The 22472-nt window shown below is 47.9% G+C and overlaps 1 protein-coding gene across 1 annotated transcript in view; it reads left to right on the top strand.

Moving 5' to 3' along the window:
- Positions 1-10559: 10559 nt before the first annotated feature.
- Positions 10560-22472, top strand: part of MYO3A (myosin IIIA) — a gene marked incomplete at its 5' end in the record, with an annotated part of 269215 nt that continues 257302 nt past the window's right edge. The window contains one exon of the mRNA XM_075316162.1: positions 10560-10733. Within this exon, the coding sequence (XP_075172277.1) occupies positions 10560-10733 (174 nt within the window). The remainder of the gene's footprint in view (positions 10734-22472) is intronic.

Here is a 22472-nt window from a genome sequence, read left to right as displayed (position 1 = left end):
TACTGCAGAAATAATGTCTCCTAATTGGCCCTACAGTAATTAGTTTCCCCAGGATAGGGAACATAAGGGCCCAGGATGGGGAAATATATGGTCCTGGAGAGAATATAAAGACCCAGACATGAAGGCCCAGGATGGGTCACATGAGGGCCTAAGATGGGTGACATAAGGGCTGAAAATTGGTGACATACAGTATTTCTCCCATTCTGAGCCCTTATGGCCCTCATCCTGGGCCTATTTGTCACTCATCTTGGCCCTTAAATCTCTTATCCAGGGCCCTTATGTCCCTCATCCAGGGCCTTCATGTGGCTCATCCTGGGTCCTCATTTCACCCATATTAAGCCCTCATGTCACCCATCCTGGGCCCTCATGTCTGCGACTTTAGCTTCTCTATGCTGAGCCCATATGTCTCCAATCCTGGGCCCATATGTCCTCAATCCTGCGTCCACATATCCCTCATTGTGGCCCCCATGTCACCCATCCTGACCCTTATCTTCCCCATCCTGGCCCCTTATGTCCTCCATCATGAGCATTTATGTCATCCATCATGAGCCATTATGTCCCTCATCATGGGCCATATCGCCTTCATCCTGGTCCTTATGTCACCCATTCTGGTCCTTATGTCCTTCATCATCCCTCATTCTGGTCCCCTTTGTCCCCCATCATGTGTCCCCTCTGTAACAAACACATAAGAACAGTTTTTTCTTACCTCCTCACTGACTATTAGTACCTTCTTCTATTTTCTTGCATGAACATCGGTGTATTACTGCTGGCCGACGTCATCTGCCGGCCTCTGATAGGTCGGCTGTCTTCTTACTATTGCAGTGCGGGAAGTCGGTGGTTTTCCGTGTTGTAATACATTACAACTGACATTCGAAGAATCGGAGCAGTAAATTTAACACCCGCTCCACTGAACCACAGAGAACCGGCTGAATTCCACCCCTACATGTAATGTACAACAACTGTATTATTACTTGAACTATACTAATTGTTGCAATTTATCAGTGAAAGTACTCCAACTTTTTAGCACAAAAGTGTGTAAAAAATAATGCATTTTTAGTTAGACATATTTATGATTTGCTTCCTGAAGAAAGAATATTTATTAGACAGTCTTAGCACTTGTTTTTAAAGCTTCAAAGTAAGCAGAGAGTCCGTATGTCTGAGTTTTAGATATATTTATGAACTGTTTATGTCCCTTTTTTGTGTAAAAGCAAAAGTTGGCGTGCTTTATACCAAGTTGTGAGAACTTTCTAAAACTAACCTTTCTTTTGTAAAAACAAACCTGCACAGCTTTCAAAAGAAAAATGAATCCCTTCACCCCCTGGCCATTTTACATTTTTGTGGTTTCTTTTTCTTTCTACCCTTCTTCCAAGAGCCATACCTTTTTTTATTTTTCTGTCAATATAGCCATTTGAGGGCTTTCATTTTGCTAGCTGAGTTGTACTTTTGAACGGTACCATTTATTTTACCATGTACTGTACTGGAAAACGAGGAAAACAAATTCCAACTGCTGTGACGTTTCAAAAGAAAGTGTAATTTCACAATTGTTTTTCAGGGTTTTTTTATTTACCATGTTCTCTACGTCATTTCTTTAAACTCGTTAAGAGCTGGATATTGACTAAAAGGGCCACTTAATACGGTGGTTATGGTGGTCTCCTAAAAAGAGCCAGTCCTTGGCTAGGTCCTTCCGGGAGGGATATCTGGCTATTTTCCATGTCGAGACTCCTAACAGAGGCTCCACGGACCCTTTTGATTTGCATACTTCCCAGGGGGCAATGCACCTAGGATTTCTCTGTGTTGAGCGCCCTCACTGGCTGTCGGCAGTGTTTTCTCTGGCTGGTCTCCCCGAGATCAGTGATTGTTTTGTCTTGTTGGTCTACTTGGCATTGCTCCCATCTAGCCAGAATCCTACTCCACACTGATGAGGGGCAATACCCCGAAACAGCTGTCTGTGGATGGATACCTGGCCTTGGTATTTCCCTTGTTATATCTTTAAACTTGTCAAGAGCTGGACATTGACTAAAAGGGCCACTTAATACGGTGGTTATGGTGGTCTCCTAAAAAGAGCCAGTCCTTGGTTAGGTCCATCCCGGAGGGATATCTGGCTATTTTCCGTGTCGAGACTCCTAACGGAGGCTCCACGGACCCTTTTGAATTGCATACTTCTCAGGGGGCAATGCACCTAGGATTTCACTGTGTGGAGTGCTTTTGCTGGCTGCCGGTAGTGTTTTCTCTGGCTGGTCTCCCTGAGATCAGTGATTGTTTTGTCTTGATGTTCCCTATAATGGTAGAATTGACCTGGTGGTATGATTCCCCAAGTCAGTATGAGTATACAGTTAGGTCCAGAAATATTTGGACAGTGACACAATTTTCGCGAGTTGGGCTCTGCATGCCACCACATTGGATTTGAAATGAAATCTCTACAACAGAATTCAAGTGCAGATTGTAACGTTTTATTTGAAGGTTTGAACAAAAATATCTGATAGAAATTGGAGGAATTGTACACATTTCTTTACAAACACTCCACATTTTAGGAGGTCAAAAGTAATTGGACAAATAAACCAAACCCAAAAAAATATTTTTATTTTCAATATTTTGTTGCGAATCCTTTGGAGGCAATCACTGCCTTAAGTCTGGAACCCATGGACATCACCAAACGCTGGGTTTCCACCTTCTTAATGCTTTGCCAGGCCTTTACAGCCGCAGCCTTCAGGTCTTGCTTGTTTGTGGGTCTTTCTGTCTTAAGTCTGGATTTGAGCAAGTGAAATGCATGCTCAATTGGGTTAAGATCTGGTGATTGACTTGGCCATTGCAGAATGTTCCACTTTTTTGCACTCATGAACTCCTGGGTAGCTTTGGCTGTATGCTTGGGGTCATTGTCCATCTGTACTATGAAGCGCCGTCCGATCAACTTTGCGGCATTTGGCTGAATCTGGGCTGAAAGTATATCCCGGTACACTTCAGAATTCATCCGGCTACTCTTGTCTGCTGTTATGTCATCAATAAACACAAGTGACCCAGTGCCATTGAAAGCCATGCATGCCCATGCCATCACGTTGCCTCCACCATGTTTTACAGAGGATGTGGTGTGCCTTGGATCATGTGCCGTTCCCTTTCTTCTCCAAACTTTTTTCTTCCCATCATTCTGGTACAGGTTGATCTTTGTCTCATCTGTCCATAGAATACTTTTCCAGAACTGAGCTGGCTTCATGAGGTGTTTTTCAGCAAATTTAACTCTGGCCTGTCTATTTTTGGAATTGATGAATGGTTTGCATCTAGATGTGAACCCTTTGTATTTACTTTCATGGAGTCTTCTCTTTACTGTTGACTTAGAGACAGATACACCTACTTCACTGAGAGTGTTCTGGACTTCAGTTTATGTTGTGAACGGGTTCTTCTTCACCAAAGAAAGTATGCGGCGATCATCCACCACTGTTGTCATCCGTGGACGCCCAGGCCTTTTTGAGTTCCCAAGCTCACCAGTCAATTCCTTTTTTCTCAGAATGTACCCAACTGTTGATTTTGCTACTCCAAGCATGTCTGCCATCTCTCTGATGGATTTTTTCTTTTTTTTCAGCCTCAGGATGTTCTGCTTCACCTCAATTGAGAGTTCCTTAGACCGCATGTTGTCTGCTCACAGCAACAGCTTCCAAATGCAAAACCACACACCTGTAATCAACCCCAGACCTTTTAACTACTTCATTGATTACAGGTTAACGAGGGAGACACCTTCAGAGTTAATTGCAGCCCTTAGAGTCCCTTGTCCAATTACTTTTGGTCCCTTGAAAAAGAGGAGGCTATGCATTACAGAGCTATGATTCCTAAACCCTTTCTCCGATTTGGATGTAAAAACTCTCATATTGCAGCTGGGAGTGTGCATTTCAGCCAATATTATATATATAATTGTATTTCTGAACATGTTTTTGTAAACAGCTAAAATAACAAAACTTGTGTCACTGTCCAAATATTTCTGGACCTAATTGTATATAAAAAAAAATACAAAAAAAAGACAGTTTGCGCTCTGAAATGCTAAAGCATGAAAACCATGAATGTATGAATATAGATATGCATTAGATTAGGAAAATCTAAGAAAAATTAGATATGTAGCATATGAAAACGGCCATTTTTATATCTGCCCAGTAGCCACGTCAAGGCATACATCGGAACTGGGTACCCACTCTAAACTGAAGCTTTTCTCTTGTTTTAAAAACCTCCTGTGTATGGGCAAGTAGGAACCTTCTAACCTGTGGCTAGTGGGCAGGGGTGCACAGTCAGAAGGCATGATGCTCACTAATCTAGAGAAAAAGACTGACAGCACTCCCGAAACTGCAATGTAAACAGGTGCATAACTGAACATGACATAAAAAAAGAGACAGTTTGCACTCTGAAATGCTAAAGCATGAAATCCATGAATGTAAGAATCTAAGAAAAATGAGAAATTTAGCATACAAAAACGGCCATTTTTATAATTGCCCAGTTGCCACGTCACTGCATATCCCGTAACATGGTACCTACTCTACTCTCTCTCTCTGGGTTTAAAAACCTATGTATGTGACAACCCATGACATCCGGGTGCGCTGATGAGAGTGGGGAATAACGCGATCCCCGCCGCAGCATGTTAATTCCCGCTGTCAGAAATTGATAGGATTTAACTGGTTGAATCTGGTTAACTGGTTAGAAGCACGTGATGGCTGATCAGATGAGCTATCATGTGCAGGGAAAGATGCTGTCTTGGCATGAGAGCCCGCATCAAAGGCAGGGACACAACATATGACATAAAATATATGTCATATGTCGTGAAGTGGTTAATTGACTCCATGAAGCAAATCTGCACATGTCCTTACTAGTACAAACACAAATTCCAAAAATACACCGATTTATCAATCTCTTATAGCACCATTTTATTCACGACAGAACATAAAGTAAATCAGATCCGAAGGTGAAAGTTCGACATTTTTCCATTTCATTTGAAACAATTAACTTATTTAGAAACTGATAGAGGCAAAAGATCTGAAAAAAAATTGGGACAGAACTAACAAATGGCTGGAAAAGAAATTGATGCTAATGAAAAATAGCTGGAAGGTCAATTTTCAACTAAGTCACATGACTAAAAAGAGAATGTTAGAGAGGCAGAGTCTTTCAGAGGCGTAGATGGTCAGAGGTTCACCGATCTGTGATCAACTACGTCTAAAAATTGTGGAACAACTTCAGAAAATTTTTCCTCAACTTTGAATTGCATCAAATATTGAATCAAATATTCCACCATCTTCTGTACATAATATCAATAAAATATTCAGAGATTCTGGAGAAATCCATCTTCACAAGGGACAAGACCGAAGGCCAATATTGGAAGTTGTAAATCTACAAGCCTTCAGGCTGTACTGCAATAAAAGCGAGGATGATTCAGTCATGCAAATCACTGCATAGGCTCAGGAATATTTCCAGAAATCATCGTCTGTAGACACAGATAACAGTTCTGTTCAGTCTACAAATGCACGTTATGCTCTATCATACAAGGAAGAGGCCATATGGCAACACAATCCAGGAAAGCTGCTGTCTTTTCTGGGATAAGGCTCATTTAAAATATACTGAAGCAAAATGGAAAACTGTTCTGCATTGGATTAATCAAAATGTGAAATTCTTTGAGGAAACCATAGACTTTATGTGCTGTGGACTCAAGAGGAGAGGGACCATCCAGATTGTTATCAGCACACAGTTTCTGCATCTCTGATTGAATGAGGCTGTATTAGTGCCTGTGTCATGGGAAGCTTACACATTTTAAAAGGAACTATTCATGTTAAAGGATGCTTTACACGTTACAATTTGTCGTGCAATCGCATTTGCGCTCGCACCTGCCCCCATCGTTTGTGCGGCACAGGCAATTTGTTGCCCGTGTCGCACAATGCTGTAACCCCCCCGTCACATGTACTTACCTTCCAAACGACCTCGCTGTGGGCGGCGAACATCCACTTCCTGAAGGGGGAGGGACGTTCGTCGTCACAGCGACGTCACACAGCGGCCGGCCAATAGAAGCGGAGGGGCGGAGATGAGCGGGACGTAAACATCCCGCCTACCTCCTTCCTTCCGCATTGCCGGCGGGACGCAGGTAAGCTGTGTTCATCGTTCCCGGGGTGTCACACGGAGCGATGTGTGCTGCCTTGGGAACAATGAACAACCAGACGTTCGATTTTTAGAAAATGAGCGACGTGTCAACGATGAACGAGAAGGTGAGTATTTCAGCTCGTTCACCGTCGCACGTAGCTGTTACACGCTACGATATCATTAACGATGCCGGATGTGCGTCACTTACGACGTGACCCCGCCGAAATCTCGTTAGATATATCGTAGCGTGTAAAGTCCGCTTAAGCATTATTTAGAGTAGAGGTTTTAGAACAAGGCATCTAATTCGGAGAATGTGCTAAACCACATACTGCATCCATCCCAACAGCATGACTTCACAGAAGAAGAGTTCAGGCGATGAACTGGCAGCCTGCATTTCAGACTTTCCACCAATAGAAAACATTTGTCACTTTCTGAAACTAAAAATCCAACAAAGACCCTGAACTGTGGAGCATCGAGAATCCAACACCAGACAAGAATGGGACAACATTCATCTCCCAAAACTCCTGGAATTAGTCTCCTCCCTGCCCAGATGTTTTAGGACTATTATAAAAAGAAGAGGGGACACTACACAATGGTAGTCATGGCCCGGGACAGAAAAAGGGACACTACACAATGGTAGACATGGCCTGGGCCAGAAGAGGGGACACTACACAATGCTAGACATGGCCCGGGCATGAAGAGTGGACACTACACAATGGTAGACATGGTCTGGGCCCAACTTCTTTAAGATGTCTCACTGACCCCAATTAATAAATGAGTTATTTTTTTATTTTTTTTAAATGAAATGGAAAAATGTCTAAATTTCAACTTCTCATCTGTGGTTTATGTTCTGTTTTGTCTGTAAGAGATTTCCAAATATTTTCTTTACAGTCTACACAGTGTTCAAACTTTTTTGGAATTGGGTTTCTAGTAATAATACATCTTGATGCCACATATACTAATATAGCACTCTGATCCTCCCTATATTCTAATAATGCCCCTTATCCCCCATATAGTGCATATTATTAAATCCCCCCAATGATCCCCCCATATACCAATAATAACCTCTGTTTCCCCATATATACTGATAGTGATCTCGATCGCTACTATATCTGATCTTTGAATTTCCCCAGAAAAAGTTATAATGAGGCATAAAATAAATACATGTAAATAAGCAACTAACCTCTGGATCCTTATGAGTTCACCCGGCACGGTTAGCATTGAGGTGCAAACAGAGCAACAAATTGATGTCACGCATTGGACGTGTCAGAATACTTTTGCCCTGTTTCCCGACCGTGTAAGTGGGTTCGAGGAGACCACCTCTTGGCGCCCTATGCTATATGTTTATTCATGCGGCTTGGAGCTCTGCATCAGAAATATTTTTCTTTGACTTACAAAAAGTTAAGTCAAGGAACTAATTCAGAAAGACAAAATAATATGACAGTTAAAAGCATATATATATATATATATATATATATATATATATATATATATATATATATATATATATATATAATATATATATAGAAATATTACATTATAAGAAAGTTAATAAAGGCAAATCAATAAAGGAGAAACACAGCAGTGATTTTATATTCAGCATGCATTTAACACTGCAATTTATTATTCCTGAAAATATTAAAAAAGCCTAAGGGGATCGCAACCTCAAAAAATCTAAATTAATGCAACCATTAATTTTCCTAATCTGCTATCATTACGGCTGCATCACGTGTTAGTAAGTAATTATCAAGCAATTATGTATTCAAATTATATTCACTAAACTATGATATGAAGCAACAACTATCAGAGCACTAATTATCTTTATCTAGAATAGCCTGGCTTTAAGGGTGCTTTACACGCTGCGACATCGCTAGCGATCTCGGTAGCGATGTGACACGTCAGATCGCAGATGCGATCTGGCGTGTCACATCGCTAACGAGATCGCTAGCGATGTCGCAGCGTGTATAGCACCCTTTACTGTTCAGCTCCATTTGTATTGTAATTTCTATTTAAAGAGACCTTCCCCCTTTCCCCAGGCCAAAGTTGGGTTTACTCTCCCTTATCGGCAGCAATAAACTACTTATTGGCAATATTATTGCTGATTGGTGATTAAGTGATAAGGTGATTGCTGGTAAGGTTATGATTGGCTGCTGTGTATAAAAATAAGCCTATCAGAGGAGGCTGAGCTGCAGGAGGATGGAGAGAACAGCAGTCTAGACCAATGAAAGGCAGGGGGTGTGTCTCAGACAACCTCAGACTTCCTGTAGACAGTGATAGGACAGTACTTACAGATGACAGCTTTGTCCCAATGAAGTAGCAAAGTCTGATGAAAATAAATGGTAATTATAATCATTCCTTCCATGTAGGTAATATCTATACGTTTTGAGTCCCAGACTGCACTGTCACTTTAATTAATACTTGCTCTAAATCTTAGATAACCAACCTCATTCAATTTAAGGATTATTACAATAGCAGCAAATGAAGATTATTTCAGTTTTGAAAAGTTGAAGAGTTAGGAGGAAGAACTAGAGTGCAAAGGCTCCTGTGAAACTTAAAGGGTTGCCCCACAAAGTTCATTTTAATCAATAGATCTTTAAATAAAAATAAGTTTCACAATTGGATGTGTTAAAAAATATTTTCCTGTGCTGAGATAATCCTATATATGTGTCCTTGTTATTGTCACACGGTGTTTGGCTCTAAACTCGCCAAGTAACACTTCTCTCTATGCCTTGGCTTGGGCATCGACCAGCTGTGTTCTCATTAGTTATCAGGCTTGTAGGAGTTAATTTCTGCTAGCCTGTTGGTTACCTGTTGGATCACATGTTATGGGAGACCTATCACAGTTACTCCTTGCCTTTTTAAAATGGAGGAGCCTGACTTCCCATGCCACCTATAGCTTTAGCCTCTCCGGTCTGTGTGCTGTTGTATCTCAGTCCTGCTGGTGATTGTATTGCTTTGTTCGTGGAGATATTGCGGCGTTCGCTCGTCGTCTCATTGTTTCCTCCTTGCTCTAATTTTCCTCCTTATCACTTGTTGTCTAATACCTTTATGTTTTCCCATGTTTGTCCCTATCCATGGGTTCTACCACTCCTGTCCATGCCCTCCCCTGTTGGTTTCGGGTTGCCAGAACCCAAACTGCCACTATGGAAAGCTTTTCAGGGGAGCCAAGCTGGTGTGTCACCTTTAGGGAGGCATGCAAATTATTTTTTCACCTTCGTCCTCATTTCTCTGGTGAGGCGCAGCGGATGGGTATTATGATCTCACTTTTGAGTGGAAGCCCACAAGCATGGGCTTTTTCCTTGCCTCCTGAGACACCTGTATGTTTTTGTCAGTGGACGGGTTTTTTTCTGTGCTTGGTCTTATCTATGACAATCCAGATAAGGTGTAATAAACTGAGTCTAAAAGGGGTACTTCTCACATAGCGAGATGGCTAGCGAGATCGCTGCTCAGTCACAGGTTTTGTGACGTACCAGTGACCTCATCAGCGATCTCGCTGTGTGTGACTCTGAGCAGCGACCTGGCCCCTGCTGTGAAATCGCTGATCGTTACACACTGCTCTGGTTCATTTTTTGCTCATTGCTCTCCTGCTGTGAAGCACACATCGCTGTGTTTGACAGCGAGAGAGCAACGATCTGAATGTGCAGGGAGCAGGGAGACGGCTTCTGCGGACGCTGGTAACCAAGGTACACATCGGGTAACTAAGCGAAGCGCTTTGCTTGGTTACCCGATATTTACCTTGGTTACTAGCGTACACCGCTCTCAGGCTGCCAGTACTGGCTCCCTGCACACGTAGCCAGAGTACACATCGGGTAACTAAGTGAAGCGCTTTGCTTAGTAACCCGATGTGTACCCTGGCTATGAGTGCAGGGAGGCAGTACTGGCAACCAAGTAACCAAGGTAAATATCGGGTAACCAAGCAAAGCATTTTGCTTGGTTACCCGATATTTATCTTGGTTACCAAGCGCAGCATCGTTTCCATGAGTCGCTGTTGGCTGGTGGCTGGTCACTGGTCGCTGGTGAGATATGCCTGGTTGACAGCTCACCAGCGACCATATGCGACGCACCAGCGATCCTGACCAGGTCATATCGTGGTCGGAATCGCTGGTATGTCGTTTAGTTAGATGATACCCTAAGATTGCTTCACTGCACCAGGGGAATCGGCCAGCAGAGGATTACTGCACTGAACTGCAGGGTTGGTCCGTGGACACTCAGTGGAATGACCCTGCTCTCAAGAACCAGCTTTTTCAGGGCATATCCAAGAGGGAAAAGGAGGTGTTGGTGATGTATGAAACTCCACCTTCTCTTGAATGTGCCATGTCTCTCTAGGTGAGCATTCCTAATTTATCTGGATCTCCTCTGTTATCAAAACTTACCCTATTTGTTTGGGAGGTGGGTTGCCAATTTTTACTGTATACAGGACACCTCATTCCTGGGTTTTTTTTTATATTTTAGGCCTCTAATTGAAAATGTTTTCATTCCGTGGCAAGGCATTTGTATTTGACGGATTTCCAGACCCTTCTGACACTTGGGAAATAATTGAGACCATTGGCAAAGGAACATACGGTAAAGTGTTTAAAGTGGTAAATAAGAAAAATGGAAGCAAAGCAGCAGTGAAAATCATGGATCCATTTCATGTAAGTTACTTATCGCATTGTCTTCCGTGTAAAACTTATGCTGATAGTGAGTGTAACATTACATATTACATTATACCATTGCTTTTCTACACTGATCTAAAATATAAAGGTAATACTTTTGTTTTTGCCCCTATTTTGTATGAGCTGAACGCTAAGATCCAAGACTTTTTCTATTTATACAAAAGGCCTTTTTCTCTCACATATTGTTCACAAATTTAGCTAAATCTGTGTTAGTGATCACTTCTGCTTTGCTGAGATAATCCATCCACTTCACAGGTGTGACATATCAAGATACTGCCAAGACAGCATGATTATTGCACAGGTGTGCCATACATAATAATAATACCACAATAAAAGGCCACTCTAAAATGTGCAGTTTTATCACACAGCACAATGGCCACAGATGTCACAAGTTTTGAGGGAGCAGTTGTCATGCTGACTGCAGGAATGTCACCAGAGCTGCTGCCCGTGAATTGAATGTTCATTTCTCTGCCATACGTCATCTCCAAAGATGGTTCAGAGAATTTGACAGTACATCCAACCGGACCCACAACCGCCAAAGATTGTCTGAGACCGGCCACCCGGACAGCTGCTGCAACAATGGCTTCTAGAAATAAATAATTTCTGCACAAACTGTCAGAAACCATCTAAAGCTGGTGTCACACTAAACGACAGCGACAACGACGTCGCTGTTACGTCACCATTTTCGGTGACGTAACAGCGACCTTGTAAGTCGCTGTTATGATCGCTGCTTAGCTGTCAAACACAGCAGAAGCAGCGATCATAAGGTCGCTGTGCTACATGTTCAGAGAGCAGGGAGCCGCGCTTAGCGCTGGCTCCTTGCTCTCCTGCAGCACACATCGGGTTAATTAACCCGATGTGTGCTGCAGCTACATGTCACAGTGCAGAGAGCAGGGAGCCGCGCGCACTGCTTAGCGCTGGCTCCTTGCTCTCCTTGCTACAGTATACATCGGGTTAATTACCCGATGCATACTGCAGCCACATGTCACAGTGCAGGAGCCGGCGCTGGCAGCAAGAGCGGAGGCTGGTAACCAGCGTAAACATCGGGTAACCAGGGAAAGGTCTTCCCTTGGTTACCCGATGTTTACGCTGGTTACAGCTTACCGCAGCTGCCAGTGCCGGCTCCTGATCGCTTCATTTCGTCGCTCTCTCGCTGTCACACACAGCGATGTGTGTGTCACAGCGGGAGAGTGACGACCAAAAAATGAAGCTGGACATTCAGCAACGACCGGCGACCTCACAGCAGGGGCCAGGTCGTTGCTGGATGTCACACACAGCGACAGCGACGGGACGTCGCTGCAACGTCACAGAAAATGGTGACGTAGCAGCGACGTCGTTGTCGTCGTCGTTATGTGTGACACCAGCTTTAGGGAAGCTCATCTGCTGGTCGTCGTCCTCATCGGGGTCTAAACCAGTCTGCAATTTGTCTATTCAACTGACTTGAGTGGGCAAATGCTCACATTCAATGTCATCTGGCATGTTGGAGAGGTGAATCCCGGTTTTCACTGTACAGGGCAGATTACATTTATAACGTCATGTTGGTGAGCGGTTTGCTGATGTCAACATTGTGAATCAAGTGGCCCATGGTGGGTTTATAGTATGGGCAGGCGTAAATCATGGACAACAAAAACAAGTGCATTTTATTGTTGCCAGTTTGAATTTATAGAGATACTGTGACTGTGATGAGATCCTGAGGACATTGTTGTCCTACTCATCCACAACCATTACCTCATGTTGCAGGATGATAATGTTGCAAGGATCTGTTCACAATTCCTGGAAGCTAAAAACATCCCAGTTCTAGTATGGCTGCATATATTGCACAGCTTCTAGCTTCCCAGGTGTAGAAGAAAGTTCACAGAGCAGATTACATGGGATAACAAGCTCTTTACTCCTGAGAGCATGAGGTAAAAAATATGCACAGTCATACAGCATTGCACCAGGAAGAGAAACCAAAACCAGGAAGAAAAACAAAAGACTTTTTACAATTACAGTGAATAAGGAAACTTTACACAATATCGCTGTCGCGGGCGAAGGAGGGGACGCCGTGCTCTCCCACTGCTCGGGTCCGGCTGCCGCGGCCTGCTGTTGCTCGGTGGCTCAAGCGATGGGCTGGATCCCGGGGACTCTAGCGGCGCTCCTCGCCCGTGAGTGAAAGGGGTTTGGTTGTGGGGATTGTTTATTGTTCGTGACGCCACCCACGGTTGTGGTGATTGAGTGTACACCACCGCTGCTCTGGCTGGGGATCCCGGGAGTGATGGTATGGAGCAGCCAGTTGTTGTGTTGCCCCTCCGTGGGTAGGGGTTGGCGATCCCGGGGCCCAGTGATGGAGTTGGGATGGTGGACAGGCGGGTATGGGGCCTGTGGAGGTGCAGGGGCGCAGGGGCAGCGCTGTGCCGCACGGCACGGAGGTACTCACTCAGCCAGTAAACACGACACAGTTCTCGGTAAACAAATGGCTGGTTGGACGGGTCCCTCGGACGGTTACGGTGCCAATTTTTCCTGCAGTTGACGGTGACGGTCTCTTCCTTGCACCTATGTGTTGTTGTTTGGTAGCGATGGGTTCCCACCGGTAACCCGCTCCCCAGCCTGGATATGAGCCGGAGGAGCTCCACTCTTGCCCGCAGGCACTGGCCCTGGGAAACTGGTGCCTTGGCGGTGGCGGTGTCTCCCCTTAACGGTTGGACTGTTGCCTTCAAACGGGACTTGGGTTGTTGGGAGACAGTCGTCCCCTTCGCTGACGGATTTGGCAAATTATGGTGACTCCTAGCCTTGCCGGGATCCGAAAGGCCCCTGCCCTGGTGCTGACTAATCTTCGTATACCGCTCCGGTACCGCCGGGTCACCACCCGTCCACGGTCCTTTCGGCAACCTCCAATCAGTCTCGCCTGCAGACGGTCACCGCCGTCTGCCAACCTTGCTGTCTCAGTCCGGGGCACACACCCGGACTAACTTCAGGCTTCTTGCTGTCACTACTCCTACTTTCCTCCTTTACCACTTCACCAGCTTTACTTCACTTCCTTTCACTTTCAACTCTCAAGCTAATCTGCCTGGTTTTCCCGCCTCCAGAGCTGTGAACTCCTCGGTGGGTGGAGCCAACCGCCTGGCCCACCCCCTGGTGTGGACACCAGCTCCTGGAGGAAGGCAACAAGGATTTTAGTTTTGACCTTGTGTGTACCTGCAGGGAATGTGGGGTGTGTGTGGTGCTGTGACCTGTGACCCCTGCCTTGCCCAGGGCGTCACATTCCCCCTTAGCAAAACGCAGACCGTCCTCGGGCTGCCCGTCCAACACCGGTTTTATTTTCCTTTTTGTTTTTCTGAAAAATATGTAAAAAGAGGTAAACATAATACAACTTATGACATTATCCCACATCGGGAGGTTCGGTACTTAAATGTTGCAAACATTTTAACGGTTGCGGCTCCGCTCTCTCCCACCCAAGTAACCTGGCCCTGATGCTGCCCCTAAAACCCAGGCAGCACCCCTTGACCCCAGTCCAGCACAAGTTACCCGAGCGGGATCTGTCCTTCCCCTCCAGAGGGTAGCCACCGGTTCCTGTGGTGGCTGGGCCCCAGCCGGCTCTACTGCGGGCCCTCCCTCCAACCTGCCTCTCCGGAGGCGGTAACGGTAGCTGCAACAACAGATCTTTTTTTACCTCCCACTAACGTTTGTGGTTGCCCTGCAAGTTCATGGGCTTGTCCATAAGGAGTCCCTTATGCAACTTTTTAAACAGTCCCAATGGGGACAACGGTGCCGGCAACGGCCATTTTTCTCAATCACGGTTAATCAGATGACTGTTCGGTTTCATTTCTCTTATCATCATTTTAAACTTTCAAACATAAACAGGCAAACTTCTTCCCCCCCCTTTTTAAAGGACGGTCTCCCTATACCTAAGTGGGGGTCTACCTAGGTTGGGACGGGTGGACCTCCGGGGTCCGGTGTAAGTAGGGCTAGGCAGCGGGGCAGAGGGAACAATCAGTTCCTCCTCCCTGCTTTCGTGTGGGGCAGGCGGAGGCGTAGGGGAGCTGGGTACAGGTTCATCCCTGGGCATTGGCACTGACTCACGGTTGACCTCTCCCATCACTTCTTCATCCACGGGTTGTGGGAACAGTATCACTGGAAGAATCACCGCGCCGTTCTGTGTAGGCCAGGCACATTTTCAGATGGTCCCGGGAAACTGTGGCCAAAGTGCCTCCTTGGTCACGACTGATTTGGTAGGCCTTCCCATCTTCCCATCCTGTGGGCTGTATGACGTACGGGTTTTGTTTCCATTGATCATCCAGCTTGTGGGTTCTCCTCTTCCGCTTCAGTACGACATCTCAGGGCTGAAAAGGGCCAGCAGATGCCTTTTGATTAAAGCGCTGCTCCTGCAGTTCCCGACTCCGACTCAAGTTCTTTTCGACATACAGTTAGGTCCAGAAATATTTGGACAGTGACACAAGTTTTGTTATTTTAGCTGTTTACAAAAACATGTTCAGAAATACAATTATATATATAATATGGGCTGAAAGTGCACACTCCCAGCTGCAATATGAGAGTTTTCACATCCAAATCGGAGAAAGGGTTTAGGAATCATAGCTCTGTAATACATAGCCTCCTCTTTTTCAAGGGACCAAAAGTAATTGGACAAGGGACTCTAAGGGCTGCAATTAACTCTGAAGGCATCTCCCTCGTTAACCTGTAATCAATGAAGTAGTTAAAAGGTCTGGGGTTGATTACAGGTGTGTGGTTTTGCATTTGGAAACTGTTGCTGTGACCAGACAACATGCGGTCTAAGGAACTCTCAATTGAGGTGAAGCAGAACATCCTGAGGCTGAAAAAAAAGAAAAAATCCATCAGAGAGATAGCAGACATGCTTGGAGTAGCAAAATCAACAGTCGGGTACATTCTGACAAAAAAGGAATTGACTGGTGAGCTTGGGAACTCAAAAAGGCCTGGGCGTCCACGGATGACAACAGTGGTGGATGATCGCCGCATACTTTCTTTGGTGAAGAAGAACCCGTTCACAACATCAACTGAAGTCCAGAACACTCTCAGTGAAGTAGGTGTATCTGTCTCTAAGTCAACAGTAAAGAGAAGACTCCATGAAAGTAAATACAAAGGGTTCACATCTAGATGCAAACCATTCATCAATTCCAAAAATAGACAGGCCAGAGTTAAATTTGCTGAAAAACACCTCATGAAGCCAGCTCAGTTCTGGAAAAGTATTCTATGGACAGATGAGACAAAGATCAACCTGTACCAGAATGATGGGAAGAAAAAAGTTTGGAGAAGAAAGGGAACGGCACATGATCCAAGGCACACCACATCCTCTGTAAAACATGATGGAGACAACGTGATGGCATGGGCATGCATGGCTTTCAATGGCACTGGGTCACTTGTGTTTATTGATGACATAACAGCAGACAACAGTAGCCGGATGAATTCTGAAGTGTACTGGGATATACTTTCAGCCCAGATTCAGCCAAATGCCGCAAAGTTGATCGGACGGCGCTTCATAGTACAGATGGACAATGACCCCAAGCACACAGCCAAAGCTACCCAGGAGTTCATGAGTGCAAAAAAGTGGAACATTCTGCAATGGCCAAGTCAATCACCAGATCTTAACCCAATTGAGCATGCATTTCACTTGCTCAAATCCAGACTTAAGACGGAAAGACCCACAAACAAGCAAGACCTGAAGGCTGCGGCTGTAAAGGCCTGGCAAAGCATTAAGAAGGAGGAAACCCAGCGTTTGGTGATGTCCATGGGTTCCAGACTTAAGGCAGTGATTGTCTCCAAAGGATTCGAAAAAAAATATTGAAAATAAAAATATTTTGTTTGGGTTTGGTTTATTTGTCCAATTACTTTTGACCTCCTAAAATGTGGAGTGTTTGTAAAGAAATGTGTACAATTCCTACAATTTCTATCAGATATTTTTGTTCAAACCTTCAAATTAAACGTTACAATCTGCACTTGAATTCTGTTGTAGAGGTTTCATTTCAAATCCAATGTGGTGGCATGCAGAGCCCAACTCGCGAAAATTGTGTCACTGTCCAAATATTTCTGGACCTAACTATATTCTTGAATCTGCCATTATTGTACCCTCCGCCGAGTTTCCCATTCAGCTGTCGAAGGGAGCGCTTCTGGGGCCTCCAATCCCATTTTCAGGTCCACCGGCAGGCGGCCGGGGCGAGCCCTCATCAGATATGCTGGGGTACACTTTGTTGAGCTGGACGGGATATTGTTGTACATATCGACTAAGTCGGGTAGCTTCTCCGGCCACAGGTTCCGCTCTTCCAGCGGTAACGTCTTGAGGAGTCCCAGGACCAAGTGATTCATTTTCTCACACATGCCGTTGGTCTGGGCATGGTAAGGGGTGGTCCGGATCTTCTTACAGCCATACAACTGGCAGAACTCGTGGAACACCTCTGCTTCAAAAGCCGGGCCTTGGTCAGTAAGCACCTTTTCTGGATATCCATGTGGTCGGCAGAAATAAGCCTGGAACGCTCTAGCGGCAGTTCGACCAGTTAGGTCCTTGACTGGGACAACCACCATGAATCTTGAATAGTGGTCTACGATGGTCAACGCGTAGGCGTACTCACTTCGGCTGGGGGTGAGCTTGACATGGTCCAGAGCGACCAGCTCCAGCGGCTGATGTGTGATGATCGGGTGTAGGGGCGCCCTCTGGCTGGCCTCGTCCTTCCTCCTCAGCGTGCAAGGACCACACTCTCGGCACAAGGCTTCTACCGACTCCCGCATCCCACTCCAGTAGAACCGCTCTCTCAACAGCATCTCCAGCTTCTTCCACCCGAAGTGTCCGGCACCATCATGGTATGCCCGCAAAACAGTGGCCACATCAGCTTGGGGAATAACCACCTGGCAGATTTTCTCATGAGTCTTCGGGTTGATCAGCTCACGGTACAGCTTCCCTTGATGTAGATACAGCCGTTTCCGTTCCTTCCACAAGCGTTGGGCTTCAGCTGGGGCGGCAGGGTTCATCCCAACGGCACCTTGTTCCACTAGGGTCTTGACGAGGCGGACAGCCGGCGCCTGGTTTTGAGCTTCCTGCCACTCTTGACTGGGCCGTGGGTCCAGGTCCACCCGTTGTTGGTGTACATGTACCTTCTCAGTTGGTGGCTGGTGAAATGCAGGCAACTCGATCTCCTCGAGGTCGTCATCCTCGCACCTTTCTTCTGACAAATGGGGCATTCGGGAGAGTGCATCAGCATTAATGTTGACACGACCAGCTCGGTACTTGATGGTGAAGTCATAGTTGGCTAGCCGGGCCACCCACCGCTGCTTCAACGCGCCCAACTTGGCCGTGTCCAGGTGAGTCAACGGATTGTTGTCCGTGAAAGCGGTGAATTTTGCTGCGGCCAAGTAGTGGCGGAACCGCTCTGTGATAGCCCATACCAATGCCAGGAGCTCGAGCTTGAAGGAGCTGTAGTTCTCAGGGTTCCTTTCAGTTGGCCGAAGCTTCCGGCTAGCATAAGCAATCACTTTCTCCTTCCCATCCTGGACCTGGGACAGGACTGCCCCCAATCCCACATTGCTGGCGTCTGTGTAGAGGATGAACGGGCAGCCATAGTCAGGATACGCTAGGACCTCTTCTCCGGTCAAGGCCGCTTTCAGCTGGCAGAAGGATTCCTCATGCCTTTCTTCCCACACCAGTGGGGCTCCGATGGGTCTACCACCTTTGGTCTGTCCCACGAGGAGATCTTGCATGGGGGCAGCCATCTTCGTGTACCCTTTGATAAAGCGCCGGTAGTACCCCACCAGACCCAGAAACTGCCTTACTTCCCTCACTGTGGTGGGTCTCGGCCAGCCTTGGATGGCAGTGATCTTCTCCGGGTCGGGGGCGACACCTTCTGCACTCACCACGTGCCCCAGGTACTGCACTCTGGGTTTCAGCAGGTGACACTTGGAGGGCTTCAACTTCATCCCGTATTTGGCAAGGGACGCGAACACCTCGGCCAGGTGCTCCAGATGGGCTTCATACATCTGGGAGTACACAATCACATCATCCAAGTATAATAGGACGGTCTCGAAGTTTAGATGTCCCAGACAGCACTCCATCAGCCGTTGGAAGGTTCCTGGGGCATTGCACAGCCCGAACGGCATACTATTGAATTCACAGAGCCCCATTGGGGTGTGAAGGCGGTTTTCTCCCGGTCCTCCGGTGCCACGGCCACTTGCCAGTATCCACTGGTAAGGTCAAGGGTAGAGAAGTAATTTGCAGTCCTCAGTGCGGCCAAAGACTCTTCAATACGGGGCAGCGGATAAGCATCTTTATGCGTTATCTGATTAATCTTCCGGTAGTCCACACACATCCGCATGATGCCATCCTTCTTCTTGACCAGCACCAACGGGGCAGCCCAGGGACTACAGCTGTCCCGAATAACCCCTGCCTCCTTCATGTTCCTCAACATATCTTTGGCGCACTGATAATGCGCAGGGGGAATAGGCCTGTACCTCTCTTTGATTGGGGGGTGCTCACCGGTGGGGATGTGGTGTTGGACCCCTTTAATCTGCCCAAAGTCTAAGGGATGTTTGCTGAAAACGTGCTCATACTCCCGCACCACCCTGTACACCCCTTCTTTGTGATGTGTAGGGGTGTCGTCAGTGCCCACATGTAGCTGTTGGTGCCACTCATTTAACTCCCCTTGAGGCGGGTGAGTGCTGGTAGTAGGTGGAGAGACCGGGGGAGCTGCCTCGTGAATCGCGTGAGGATCTAGGGTGAGCAGTTTGGCAAGGGTTGCATACCGGGGAAGCCTGACTTCTTCCTCCCCACAATTCAGCACCCTCACGGGCACTCTCCCCTTCTTTACATCTACCACCCCTCGGGCGGCCATTACGGTGGGCCAGTGTTTAGAGGGCATAGGCTCTATCATGGCAGGGTAGTCACACCCCTGAGGCCCTACTGCCGCTCTACACCAAATCATCATTTCACTCCTAGGGGGTACAATCAATGGAGCAGCATCCATCACTCTCACCCCACCAATCTCTCCTCCTGTTGAGTTCACATGTTGGCGGTACATCAGGGCTCGGATCTCACGCTGCACAGCTCTCTGCCGGCTTCCCGCCGCTGTGGCGGCCAACTGCTGCAGTAGGGCCAACACATCACCCATGCAGTGCTCCATCACATTGGTTGCTAGCACTATTTTCGGGTTATGGTCACTGGGTTCGTTCATAATCACAATCATACCCTGGTGTTGCAGTTCATCTCGCCCCACAGTCATAGCCGCTTGTTTATACCCCACTTGGGTCAATGGGAGTCCATCAGCTGCAATCAGTGTTATACTAGTATCCGGGGGTGCCAGCTCGTCTGTCCCCCAATACCACTGGTATAAGGTGTATGGTATGGTGGTTACCTGTGATCCAGTGTCCAAGAGAGCCATCACCGGGATGCCGTCCACAGCCCCGGGAATGATGGGACGGGCACCGATATACCGGTCCCGCCAGTCTGGAGGGCCACGGGGTTCTACTCCTGAGGATTGGCCCGTGGCCCCAGGGGTTGCTCGTTTAACTGGCACTGTCGGAAGTAATGGCCAGGCTGGTTGCACTTGTAGCAGGTGGAAGGCCTGTTCCATGAGTTGTTAGCACTCCTCCACTGCATCCAGGGGACATCCTCAGGGCTGTCGGCTAGCTGTATCCTGGGTGGAGGCTGGGATCTGGCCAAAGGTTGGAGTGCAGCGAGAATCTTAGCGAGGTCTCCGTCCATGCGGCGGACCTGGGCTGCTAGTTCTTCCATTGTGCTGCTGGAAGCTGCAGGTCTTGAAGAGGCTGGTGGAGCAGGGGCCACCACGACGGGGCCTGTCTCAATGGGCCACGAGGCTGGCTCCGAGATTTCCGAAGCTGGGGGTTGCAGTGCTTTAATGGCCCATTCCTTTAATACAGCAAAGTCCACATCAGGGTGTTCCAGGGCCCACAGCCGGAGCTGCTTGCGATCCTCAGAGGACTTCATCCCCTGCACGAATTGCTCTACTAGCATTTTGTTGCTGTCCGCCTCATTGATAGTGTCTACCCGCTTTAGGGTGCGAAGAGCGGTTTGCAGGCGTAAAGCGTAGTCCCGAATGCTATCCCCAGGTCGTTGCCGGCACTGGTAAAACTGCATCCTCAGCTCATCTTCAGTACGGGTCTCAAAGGCAGCCTGTAACTTCTCGAATATGGTGGCTACAGAGAGCCGGTCCCCCTCGGCCCAGGTCTCCGCTTCCTGCTCAGCCGCGCCGGTTAGCTGGCCCAGCACTACCGCTGCACGTTGCTTATCAGTCAGGGGCTACAATTCCAAAAGCGGATTAAGCTTTTTCCGGAAGACCTGTAAAGCATCAGGTTTCCCGTCATACTGCGGTAGCCAGGTAGCTCCGGGCGCATAGGGCAAGGAGAACGGCATCACCTGAGCGAGAGCGGGGGCCGCGGCACCTCCCGCCAGCGCGGCCGGGACCTGGGCAGGCCCATTCCCATCCACGGGTGCTACCGCGGCTGGGACCACCGCTCCTCCAGCGGCTCCGTCGGACGCAGACATCTTGTTTCCGTCCCCCTTAGCTTCTTTCCGGCCCCTCCTCTATCGGGGCGGGGTTTTGGCCTTCGCGCCTCTGCTACTCGAGAAGACGCTCGAGCGGGAACTCTTCGCGCCAAAGATGGCGGCTTCTGAAATTTTTCGGCCGGACACCTCCGGCGGTAACAAGGCGCACCTCTACCAGACGGCAGAGCGGTAAGATCCTGTTCGTGACGCCAAGTTGTCGCGGGCGGAGGAGGGGGCGCCGCGCTCTCCCACTGCTCGGGTCCGGCTGCCGCGGCTGCCGCGGCCTGCTGTTGCTCGGTGGCTCGAGCGATGGGCCGGATCCCGGGGACTCTAGCGGCGCTCTTCGCCCCGTGAGTGAAAGGGGTTTGGTTGTGGGCATTGTTTATTGTCCGTGACGCCACCCACGGTTGTGGTGATTGAGTGTACACCACCGCTGCTCTGGCTGGGGATCCCGGGAGTGATGGTATGGAGCAGCCAGTTGTTGTGTTGCCCCTCCGTGGGTAGGGGTTGGTGATCCCGGGGCCCAGTGATGGAGTTGGGATGGTGGACAGGCGGGTATGGGGCCTGTGGAGGTGCAGGGGCGCAGGGGCAGTGCTGTGCCGCACGGCACGGAGGTACTCAATCAGCCAGTAAACACGACACAGTTCTCGGTAAACAAACGGCTGGTTGGACGGGTCCCTCTGACGGTTACGGTGCCAATTTCCCCTGCAGCTGATGGTGACGGTCTCTTCCTTGCACCTATGTGTTGTTGTTTGGTAGCGATGGGTTCCCACCGGTAACCCGCTCCCCAGCCTGGATATGAGCCGGAGGAGCTCCTCTCTTGCCCGCAGGCGCTGGCCCTGAGAAACTGGTGCCTTGGCGGTGGCGGTGTCTCCCCTTAACGGTTGGACTGTTGCCTTCAAACGGGACTTGGGTTGTTGGGAGATAGTCGTCCCCTTCACTGACGGATTTGGCAAATTATGGCGACTCCTAGCCTTGCCGGGATTCGAAAGGCCCCTGCCCTGGTGCTGACTAATCTTCGTATACTGCTCCGGTACCGCCGGGTCACCACCCGTCCACGGTCCTTTCGGCAACTTCCAATCAGTCTCGCCTGCAGACGGTCACCGCCATCTGCCAACCTTGCTGTCTCAGTCCGGGGCACACACCTGGACTAACTTCAGGCTTCTTGCTGTCACTACTCCTACTTTCCTCCTTTACCACTTCACCAGCTTCACTTCACT

The sequence above is a fragment of the Anomaloglossus baeobatrachus genome, chromosome 6, assembly GCF_048569485.1.
Source record: "Anomaloglossus baeobatrachus isolate aAnoBae1 chromosome 6, aAnoBae1.hap1, whole genome shotgun sequence".
In the NCBI taxonomy this organism is placed as follows: Eukaryota; Metazoa; Chordata; class Amphibia; order Anura; family Aromobatidae; genus Anomaloglossus; species Anomaloglossus baeobatrachus.
This window is presented reverse-complemented; position numbering and strand designations above follow the sequence as displayed.